Source organism: Panulirus ornatus, chromosome 1, assembly GCF_036320965.1.
Source record: "Panulirus ornatus isolate Po-2019 chromosome 1, ASM3632096v1, whole genome shotgun sequence".
In the NCBI taxonomy this organism is placed as follows: Eukaryota; Metazoa; Arthropoda; class Malacostraca; order Decapoda; family Palinuridae; genus Panulirus; species Panulirus ornatus.
Window position 1 is genome coordinate 22886287 of NC_092224.1, and position 12447 is coordinate 22898733.

A 12447-nucleotide genomic window follows, 5' to 3' on the forward strand; every position below is an offset into this window, starting at 1 on the left:
ACTTTATAATCACTTTGTCTTTATTCCCGTAATAATGGTAATAATAATCTTAGTGATAATAATAATAATAATAATAATAATAATAATAATAATAATCTCAGCTGTACTCTCAAGAAGAGACAGAAAAACACTCACTGGCAGTAATCGCCCCAAGAAAGAGCCAAAAAACGATTATAGCAAGTTATTCCAGTCAGTGGTCGCACGGTACCCTACAGGATGTCCAGAGAAGGGTAGCTGGAACAGAGATCAGTGAGTAAACAAATGGTTACAAGACTCTAGACATCTGAATCAACAAGAGCGAAACTGCAAAGCTAATAGCGCGAGGGATTAAGGCTTAAAAGAAAAAAAAGTAAACAGAACGTTACAAAAAGCGTGATCCGGACAACCTGGAATAGTAATTAGGGTGGTAGATAATCTGCTACACATCTTTAAGAATGGAAAGGGATGCAGCTTGCAATTCCCACCCCCTCCTCGAATCTGTGAGTCTAGCAGGATCTCAACATTTGCACTATGGTGTACACGTTGAAGATTCTTAAGCAAGAGACCTCAGCATGTAAATGAACGGATGTCAAGGCCTCGAGAGAGGCACTTCCGTAGTGGAAGAAGGTTCTCAAGTTACAATTGGGAGACTGGTAAGTGCAGCTAACACTGGGAGTTGGGAGACCAATCTTAAAGGCCGATAACAAAGTTTAGAGAGTCAAGGTGGCGCGAAGCTGTTTGTAAGCGTGGTGGTGAGGGTGCTGGAATAATCAATTCATGGTTGTATCTGGTGATGATTCACAGTGAGGGAAAAAAGGGAAATTACGAGAAGGAACGCAAAGGTAAAGCGTAAAATAAGAGCAAGACAGGTGAATGGTGCACCACTGTAAGACTAGTCTGGGAACTTAGTTCTATGAAGCAGAACACTAACAATTCTGACACGGAGGGTGTGAGATTATTTCGGCACCATTTCACCCAAAGTCGAGACGGTAGCACTACCCTGGGTGGTGGTGGTTGTCTACGAACCACTATCCACAGGGATGTTCACAGGAGGATAGGTGTGGATCAGGGAATAAGACTCAGACAAAGGGGATTCACGGAAGGAGCCAGTGCTCAACTACCTAAACCCACTCTGCACTGGCAAAAGAGTCAATCATTTCATCTTACGTAAGGCTTTCACCAACTCTTCTCTCCCGCCAAATTATTCTACAAGACTCTCACTTCACGCGCCATCCCGACCCAAACACCCTAAGTCTGCCACCCTATCATCACACGCATTCGACACTCAAAATATTCACTCCATCTCCTCACTTCATCACTACCCGTTACCTTCACCGGTGTTTCCGTTTGTCCCCTTGTTTCCCGCACACTCCTTTCAAAACGTCATATTCTCCCTAAAGTTTGCTGATACTCGCTCACCCCAACTCTCATCTGCCCTCTTTTTCAGCCCCTGCACCTTCCTTTCAACCTCCTGACGCTTTCTCTTATACATCTCCGAATCATTTGCAATCCTTTTTTGTAAGACCCGTCCATCTCTCTCTCTCTCTCTCTCTCTCTCTCTCTCTCTCTCTCTCTCTCTCTCTCTCTCTCTCTCTGAATATTTTGGTTCACACACTTGGTCTCTTCTTCAGGAGACTGACTTGAAGAAACTCAGCACCAAACATGGGAGTTACGTTGGCAACGTCTGGTTAAGCCACCTGACCTATCATCATACGGGCTGGGGGAACGAGTGCACCAGATATAATCCTCCTAGTGGTGGGGACCGCTCATGGGTAATGGGCTCCAGGCCCCATCACCCCGGCCTCCATTAAGAGGATCGTCACAGTCACAGTATTCCAATCAATATGACAGGTCATGTGACCTGACCTTATATTGCCAGCCTTCTCTTCATGCTGCCAACTTTCTCCTTTTGTCGTTTTTGTTTCTATCGGTCTGCTGATGGGGAGTCTCAGTGTTTACACAGTCCTCCCAAGTATTTTCTTTGTTCTCCATTTCGATAAATATTTTCGTCTATCCCTGTAACACTGTTCTTTGTGTGTGTGTGTTTCTTATACTATTCGCCATTTCCCGCGTTAGCGAGGTAGCGCTAAGAACAGAGGGCTGAGCCTTGGGGGAATATCCTCACTTGCTCCCTTCTCTGTTCCTTCTTTGGGAAAATTGAAAATGAGAGAATCGGATTTCCAATTACTCGATCAAACCACCTCACAGAACACATTGTTCTCAAACATTTGATTTCCAAAATATCCACCCTCCTCCGCACATCCTCATCTATGTCCCATGTCTCATATCCGTATGACATTCTTGGGATTACTATATCTTCAAACATCCACTTTTGTTCTTCCAGACAACGATTTCTCTTTCCAAACTTTCTTCAGTGCTCCCAGAACCTTTATCCCATCACCTACCCTATGACTCACATCTGCTTCCACGGTTCTTTTCGCTGCCATGTCCACTCCCAGGTATCTAAAACTCCATTTTTTTTCCATTCAGACTTACACCACAACTAGCCTGTCCCTCAACCCTGCAAAACCTAACAGTGTTGCTTTTATTCACATTTACTCTCAAATTCCTCCTTTCACATACTCTTCCAAGCTTAGTCACCAACTTCTGCACTTTCTCACTCGAATCTGCCACCAGCGCTGTATCATCAGCAAACAACAGCTATCTCATTACCCCAGCCCCCTTATTCACTACAGACTGCATACTCGCTCCTCTCTCCAAGACTCTCCCATTTATCTTCCTCACCAACCCATCTATAGACAATTTAAAGGACCATGGTAATGTTATACACCCCTGCCCCAGACGAATCTTCACTTAGAACCATTCATCCTCTTCTCTTCCTACTCCTACAAATGCCTTACATCCTTGATAAAAACTTCTAGCTCCTTCTTGCAGCTTTCCTTCACATAATATATTCTTAAGACCTTCCACATGACATTTTTATGAATCCTATCATAAGCTTTATGAAACTATTTCTCTAAGTATTTCTCACACACATTCTCTAAAAGCAAACACCTGATCCACACATCCTCCATCACTTCTGAATCACACTGCTCCTCCACCGCTTCTGAATCAACACTGCTCCTCCCCAGTCTGATGCTCTGTACATGCCTTTACCTTCTCAATCACTACTCTTATACCTCTGTAGTCTGAACACTCACCTTTATCCCCCCACCTCCTGCCTTTACGCAACAGGTAACTGTACATGTATTCTGCCAATCCTGAACACTCACCATGACCTTACATACAATGAAAATCCTAACAATGAACAATACCGTCACCTTCTTTCTTAATAAATTCAACTTCAATACCATCTTCAGTTAAACTTTCATCACCTCTTCTCTCTTCATCACTCTCTGTGACTCCCTCAATTAGCATATCATCCCGACCCAAACATCCTACATTTGCCACCTTATCATTCAACATATTCGACAGACCTTCAAAATACTCAATCCATCTCCTCTCTAATTCATCACTATCCGTTACCACCTCCTCCTTTGCGCCCTTCATCGATGTTCGATTTGTTCTCTTGTTTTTCGCACACTAATTTACTTTCTTCCAAAATATCGCCTTATTCTCCCTAAAGTTTTCTGATACTCGCTCACCCTAACTCTCATTTGCCCCCTTTTTCAGCTCTTGCGTCTTCCTTTTGACCCTATCGCTTTCTCTTTTACGTCTCCCAATCATATGCACTCTATTTCTGTAAGTACCACCCAAACGCCTCTCTTTTCTCTTTCATTAGCAAATTTACTTCTTCATCCCACCACTCATTGCCCTTTCTAATCTGCCCACCTCCCACCTTTTGCATATCACATGCTTGCTTTGCAAATGCCAGCAATGCTTAACTAAATACCTCCCATTCCTCATCCACTCCCCAAGCTTCATTTAATTCTACCTTTTGCTATTCTACGCTCAATCTCTGTTGGTATTTCTCCAGACAAGTCTTTCCCAAGCTCGCTTACACTCACTGCTCCCTTCTCACCCATATTTCCCCTTTTACCAAAACCTCTGCAAACCTTCACCCTCGCTTTCACAAGATTGTGATCAAATATCCCACCAGCTGCCCCTTTCAGCACATTTACATGCTAAAGTATCACTTTTACACACCTATCAATCAATACGTATTGCAAATGTCCGCTGCCCATCCTTCCTACTTGTATACTCTTGCAAACCATTCACATTTTTACCTATAGTCTACAGTTCACTTCTTCACACCTTTTCACATACTCCCACAACTCTTGCTTGAGAAGTAGTGCTATTCCTTCCTTAGCTCTTGTCCTCTCAGCAACCCCTGACTTTACTCCTAAGATACTTCCAAACCATTCACCCCTTTACCCTTGAGCACTGTCTCACTCAGAGCAGAACAACCAGCATCCACATTTCTTTCCTCAAACATACTACCTATCTCTCCTCTCTTCTCATCTTGGTTACATTTACACACACCCACAGCCCAGCCTGAGCCTTCGAGGAGGATGAGTACTCCCCCGCTCGGAGTGCATTTTTCTGTTGCCTCTTTTAGAAACTGAAATACAAAAAGGGGAAGATTTTCAGCCACCTTCCACCCGCCCCCACCTCCTTTACTCTTTTCTTTCTGGTACCATATAGTTCATATCAGGTCACTGAAAACGATATGGGAGACTATATCACAGCAACTCCACTGTAACGACAATACAAAGTTTTCAGCAAGACGCAGCGTGTCTTCTAAACCCTTCCTTACACACCCACCCCCTCTCCTATTCTCCCCTCACCCCCTTTCCATCGTCCTCGAAACTGCGAGCTCCTTGCCCCTTCCCCTCTCCTATGACAACAGCGGCGTCTAGCACGACGGATATCACTCGGATGGATCCTTAATTGGCAGATTGAAATCAATATCCCAACACGTATCTAGCAGCATCCTCGAGGGCCCCCATCCCCTCACACTAGGTGTCTGGCTGGTGATAACTTGACACCAGTGTAGTGTAATGTTTCCCCTCGCCACAATGGGCTCTTCTGTGGTGCATCCTCATCTTTCACACTTACGTGTCGTAAAGTACAACTTACCTCCAGCAAAGTATGCCAGTAATTTCACATCTTAATCTCGGAGAGTGGTTAAGACCTCATAATATCGATTACTAAGCTGAATAACGACACACAAAGAAGCTGTTAAGCAATCCCATAATTTCAGCATTACTCTCGATATTTATCGTAGGCTTTACGCTATTTTTTTTTTATCAATAAGCAGCAAAACAAAAGAAAAATAAATCGCGTGTTAGCCCTCCAGCACATGAGGGAGAAAAACAAACATATAAACTAACTTTATCATTCACACTCAGAGCATGTGTGTTCGTGTGGAATACTACTTCCGACACCAACACAGTCATAAAAGAAATATCACGATAACACAATGACGAAATGTCATCCTAAAAGTTCAAAACGTCAAATACATCATAAAAACAGACACAATACCCACATTACAGTCTACGCCTGGATCAATGGTTTTGGGTATGCTTAGTGGAAACATGCCACTGCACAAAACGAGTGAGTGAAGATAAAAATTCTTTCAGCCAATCATAGCATTATCTTGAAATATCAATGCAATTGAATGATACCAAATGTACTGGATATCACAGGGGATGCTTTCGTATGAAAATGGGTCTTGCTTATATATACCATTAAGTCTAAGATCACGACGGTACGAGCCTTCAGCATGATCCTTAAAGTCTCCTAGAGTATAGTGGTCTGGTCTTTGACCCAACTCCTTAGGCTTGGGTCAAAGGCCCGTCCAGGCCATCATACCTAGGAGTCGCAAAGTCTTGCTCAAGGGTCGTGCCCTTGTGCCCGAAGGGTTAAGAAGGCATTGCCCTGCATCACATGCTTTAAGTCATTCCTAAGCAGTGCCTGTAATCTTGAAAAACACGCAGACATTAGTGGAAAAAATAGACCAGTAAAGGAAATTACCAAGAAATGACTCATTTGATAAACGTACACTTGATATCAGTATTCATGACCCACACCAGAGATCCTGGCGTCTGAGGGAGAGAGAGATCCACACTCACCACAGGTGTTGTTACAGCCAGACCGGATGCGGCAGTGGCACGAGGCGTCCGCCTTGTCGTCCGCCTCACACGGGTCCGACCTCGCTCGCCGACGACACGACTCTGAGGAAGGGAAGACCAAGGTGGTTAAGATTACGCCAGCGGCACGGGGTTGTGGAGGACATCCATCATGGGTCGTTTTGGAAGGAGAGAGAGAGAGAGAGAGAGAGAGAGAGAGAGAGAGAGAGAGAGAGAGAGAGAGAGAGAGAGAGCAGTCGCACTTCATGGAATCGCATAGAAATGGTACAGACACACTGTCCCGTTAAGTTCACAGGACCAAGGAAAAGGGAGACAAAACATGCGATATTCTGAGGTTACTAGAGGACACGAGGAAACTCTCAGTTCCACTGTATGGATCAGGTTTGTTGGCACACATCCTCAACCATCTCGCGCAGCGTGCCACAATCAAACATGGACTTCCACACTTATAAAAGCGCTTCTTACCCTTACACTTTACCCATTTAAGATGAATCGTCAAGTGGGACGAACGTCATCATTTAAACTGATTATTAATTAAACACCGTGGTATCACACCACCTTGACACATGTCCACATTAAGCCCCTCATTCATACCACACCTCACTCTCACACATGCAACACTTAAATAAAAAAAAAAGACTCTTAACAGTATTCATACATTTCACCATGCACACCACACAGAGTGGGAACTTCCCACGGAACTTTTCTCTTCACTCTGTCATAAATCTTTCTAATCCACATATACTTCACACAGTCGAAGATCTCTTTGTTTAGAACGTTTTCAATCAAGTGTTTAACTGCAAAGGTTAGGTTAGGTTAGGTTAGGTCTATATACTCTCTTCACTCCCCTTCTTCTTGATTACACTAAAACAAAATCAGTTCAGAAGGTAATCCATGGAAAGTATTTCGGATACAATGACACAGATTTGCCCGCCATGAAGGAGAGAAGAGTAAGGCGTGAGCTAATATAAAGAAAGACAAAGTCTCAGTTCTAAAGCACTAGAGAATCTCATGCTAACCTAATAAGAACACTAGTAAGAAAAGACAAAACAAACTGTACCCGAATTTAGATCATCTTTTCTCCGAACGAGAATAACAAAATATTTAAAAAAAACTGGAGATTCCTCGTTAAGAGTAAATGAAAGGTAACGATAAAACAAAGAAATAAAGAGATGCAACATTTAGTACTCTCGGAATCAATAACTTACATTTTAGTTATAATGGCGTCAAGATAAAACAAACTACACAGATAGTCAGACCACGAAACAGCTGGACATCACGTATCATGAACAATGTGTCATGTACAGTCCCTTTCAGTATACATACAGTCACTTATACCATGCACTGGAACCAGTCTCTGTGTGATGGGACTGGTAGTCTACAGTGGTGGCTTTAGGGCATGGAAAAACCAGGCAACCTTCTGGGCATCACACTTTAGTAGGGCCCTCCAAAAAAATTTTGGGGGGCATTCTTTGTACCATCTGAAGACATTTCTATCATTAGCATCACGATGAAATACCATTCACTGCAGTTTCACGGATTAGGTTAGATTGAAAGTGAAACCGTAAAATGTTCGACTTGCTTAAAAACACGACAGACCTTCTAAGGGGTCTTCCTCTCAGTTGTGAGTCTCTTGCACTGGGCCCCAGCAACCCTATGGCTACCTGTATGGCAAGATGTAAATAACCCAGAAAATCAGGAAATATCATTTGTGGTTTACCTCTATTGTTTACCTGCTCTGATCCAATGATCATTAGGGAGACCATGGCTTTTCAAGTCAGTCATGCAACCTTAATAACTATATCAAAACACAGTAGTGGTTCAGGATACATATGAAGACCAAAACAAAATATCTACCATATGATGCAAAGGACATATTCCTAAACAACACGTCTACTATGTTCATCTAGAAATAGAAAAAAAAAGGTGAGTCTGATTTGGTGGATTACGACACTATGAGAAGCCTTAAATATGATGACCTACTTACAAGTCTCATATTGATGACTTATGGAGATTTAGCACAAATATCGTAAAAGATAATCTCTAAACACGACCATTTATCTTATGACTTTGAAAATATACAATTCATAACGTGATTCTTTTTAAAATCAAATTACACTGGGAGATTAAATTAGAAAAGCTCTACCATATATAACTCAATCTTTATTTCATTTTGGTCTCTAATCATGTCAGAGATACTCTGTCCTTAAAAGCACGAAGAAGATTGGGTATAGGAAAATGTGGGTGAATATACCCCCGTACTATACATCCGTCAACGGGGAAGTTTGATTAAATTAATTATTTTCCGAGTGATATTGTCTTAATTCTGACTATGACATTTCGTAAAAAAAACACAAATTTAAGGTAAAGGGGCATGAAATAACATACACACACACAAACACACACACATACACACACACACACACACACACACACACACACACACACACACACATACGTAACAGGACGAACCATAATCAATGATTTAAAAAAACAGGATGACATAATGATTCAATAAATTACACTCTAACCCTTCAACAGGCAATCTTATTTCACAGTGTTATGGGTTTCCGTAATGAGCTGTTTATTTGTCTACTGCAAGGATAATGCAACTGGCAACTGGTTACAAGCAGCATCCCTGAACACGTCCAAACTCCTCACAGTGATATATAGACGGCCAAACTGGAAACGATCCAGTATTACTACGGGGATTCAGAGTTCAAAATCCACTCTCCAAAGACAATCCAAAACCATCTCTTCGTTGCGTCCTGGTGAGAGTAATAACCATTAGAGCAGGATCCCACAGTGATCTATAACTTCTCTGTTGTAAATGACAATCCTTGCCGATCTCAAAACTCCGATAGGGCGAGCCAAAATATCGGTCAACTGTCCAACTGAAAGAGTTTGAATCGCCTGGATCATGATTTACACACACTTGTCAAATATCACCAGGGATCCACACAGGCATGTGACAAGTGGAAGTAGTTCAACAAGACCCTCAAAGCAGTCATGTTATATTAGAGTCAGGTTAGGTTAAGCCTGTGTCTCCATCCGGCTCGTAAGGATATGTTGGTTATGTGTCTTTGGTACTTTAGTTGCAGCCTATGTCAAGTGCTGCCGAAGCTGCTTCAGATGGTGAAGCCCTTGGCCACAGCTATGGTGTCACGTATCCCTTCTCAGTGGTGACTCATTTTCTTTCTTAGCATAAATCTGTTCCTCGCTATGTTTCTCTACTGATATATCCTTCCAAAATAACGCAGCTTTAAGGATTAATCTTGGAAGAAAACAGCCCAGTGGCCCCTTTCAGCTCCTCAAAATGAATCCCACGTACCATCTGAAAAGGCCTCACTTACCACCTGATCAGGCTTCACATACCCTCCGGGTGTCCATAGACCCTAGGTTAAGTACCAGTGGCCTATGTGATCTCAAGCACCTCACAGGCAGTGTGAGCATGTATGGTCTTAGAACTGTTATGAACGCCTGAAGGTTTACACGATATTTCAAATGGTGGTCGTTCCTTGACGTCCATGGCGTTCTCTGGCAGTGGATAGGCCAAAATCCCATACACAACCAATGGACCAACCAACCTACGTGCAATGTTTGTAAAGTATTCTCATCCGTTTTGCAATCGCAGTATAAACATGCAATCTACGGGAGATTTAGCCCTCGATAACACATAGTAATAGCACATACCAAACATTTGACTGGAACATAAGCCGATGCAAATTTACTTTTTTCCCTCAAATCCTATTCATCCAAGCACCTTCACGAGATCATGGTAACAGATCAATGATAAAAATAAAGAAACAATCAATTTTGCAACGACGAAAAATTCGTAAATATCCTGAAATTCAGTCAAAACAAATCCTAACGGGAATTCACATCAATCTTCTGAATGTTTTATGAATCTACTGCCACAGAAGCACGAAAGTCTATCACAAACAACAAACGTTAAATGATATGAGATCATTTCCGTCTTTTATATTCCTTGATGTTTACCATACAATAAACCAACCTTCATCATCATGTTGGGTCCTTGTCACACGAGACATGACACGAGTCATCTGTCAGAACTATCAAGCCAGTTCATCCTTTCATTCTGCAATTCAAGTTCCTAAAGGACGAACCGCACAGATTCACTCTTCCTTGCTGGATTCCAGTAGTTCCCTTTGACCTTCACGAGTGGATGGATCTTTGACCCAAAGCACTCAAGGTACGATAACACATTATATAATATACCTAATATCCACGCCACCGAATATTTACCCCAAGAGCAGACGAACCCAGCCAACCTTTTGAATAGAATAATAAAGGAACGTTCTGGATGGCTCAAGAAGTGCAAGGGAAGCAATGCAAAGTGGTGGTGACATCTTTTTTTTTTACAGGAGGTTACTCCAACAACATAAGTATACTAGCGATCCCTCGATCGTCAGGGGAGCGGAAACACTTGGAGATTTATGTTCCTAGAATGCGTGAACGAGAATTTTATGGACCAACATCCATCAGGAATCAGCTGGGTAAGAGGAGCGGATGTACCATTAAATTTCCATCCACGGATTTAATTCGCAGCAACCTTGACACTTGAAATATAACCCAGGGACCTCTCTTTTGCATAATGGGATCATTTATCACCTGGGATGCATTACATACTGAAGAAGAAAGTACTTAATCTTAAAGCGAATTTGATTACTCAATATACGATCAAAAGTAAAATGGAAACAGCGAAGATAAACCTCTACTTTACAAAGACTCGCTGGGAAGAAAGATCATTAAAACCTGTGTATGGCGCGGTGATAACACGAAGTCCTGTGACATCTTCGACAGAAGCGTAGCAGAAGGATCTAAAGAAAGAGGAGCAAAAGAAAATGGGTAACGTAATGGTCTCACTGGAGGTGTGAAAAAGCAAGGGAACGCAGTCACTCAAAGAAAGAGATAAAGGAAACACGTTAGATAGATAGAGGGGGGACAAGTGGAAGAAGAGAGGAATTAATGAAGTATTAAAAGAAAATTAATAAGCCAAAGCAACAGCCTAAAACTATACCAAAATTCTCAGGGCACATATTAATAGTCAATAAACAGATGATCAAATTCAGCAAAAATTAAAGATACAGACGACGACATACATATCATGTAAAGAGTTGAATACGAACCTTCAAGGCATGTTTACACCTGAACACCCAAAGGTACTATTTGCCAGCAGAAACGGAGGGAGAAGATACCTTGCAAATAATGAAATGAATATAGTGAATGTGGGGAGACTCTTCAAGGATTTGGTCCAGCCCAAACCTCATGAATTTGACTTCACCTCAAAGACTAAGCGGACACCATTTATAGACCACTGATGGTGATGATGATGACTATGATGATAATGATAGTGATGATGGTAATGATGATGATGATGATGATGATGATGATGATGATGATGATATCTCCCTCGAAAGAATGAAAGTACCTCAACTCAGTAACACTACTTCAAAAGACACAGCGTGCAAAAACGTCACACAAAAGATATAGGAAGATCACTTTCCCTCTTCTATAGGTAATACTTTGGTTTTTGCTCCCGAGAGCTGGCTGCCTGTGTGCCCCCACCACTAGCTAGACCAATCAATACTCAGTAACTTGCTGCGTCACATGATTACTGTGTGGCCGTTGGCAACTCAAGGGTCGGCCTTTTTTATAAGTTTCCTTAAGTTCCTGGAACTCTCTACCTTCTAATTTCTATTCCGTACCTATGACCTGGCACTTAAAAGACAAGCCCTTTACTTCCATCAAAATTCGCCAATACTTTCCCTAGTCTCTTCTTATTCCCTTTCATTAACCTCTCTATATTTCAATTAAGGCCAAGCCTTGACGTGGACTTCTGTCCGTGACTGGAGCCTCCAACGTTAATAGAAAAAAAAAAAAAAATAGGGAAGGATATGAAGAGATCGGTAGCACTATATCGGGAAAACAGCTTAAATACGTCTACCATTAAAGGGATCTAGGTTTTATCATCACGCTGAACCTGTTACCAGACTATCGCGTGAGAAGGATCTTAAAGAAAGAAAACCATGTTATAAAGTCTATAACCACATAGGCAGTGAGTGATTGAGACGTACGTGCATTTAACACAACCTGGATTTTGCAACAGCACTCTATAGTCAGTCTCCTAACTGGAACTATCATTAAGGGTCCAAAGTCATGCAACAAGAATGGAACAAGGTCTAACGGGAATGAGCAGCGAGGAGAAAGCAAAAAAAAAAAAAAAAAAAACTCCGATCTGCCCAGTATGGACGCAAGATGGACAATGAGAGAGAGAGAGAGAGAGAGAGAGAGAGAGAGAGAGAGAGAGAGAGAGAGAGAGAGAGAGAGAGAGAGAGAGAGAGAGTAAAGCTATAAGGACAAACTCCTGAAGCCATTACTGACGTTAAGCCAG

At 42.0% G+C, this 12447-nt stretch overlaps 1 protein-coding gene across 2 annotated transcripts in view; it reads right to left on the bottom strand.

The window, feature by feature from the left end:
* The window catches only part of LOC139763053 (tyrosine-protein kinase receptor-like), a 1458433-nt gene that overhangs the window by 961666 nt on the left and 484320 nt on the right, over positions 1–12447 (bottom strand). For both annotated transcript variants that reach the window (XM_071688765.1, XM_071688676.1), the window contains exon 3: positions 6015–6116. In XM_071688765.1, the coding sequence (XP_071544866.1) occupies positions 6015–6116 (102 nt within the window). The remainder of the gene's footprint in view (positions 1–6014; positions 6117–12447) is intronic.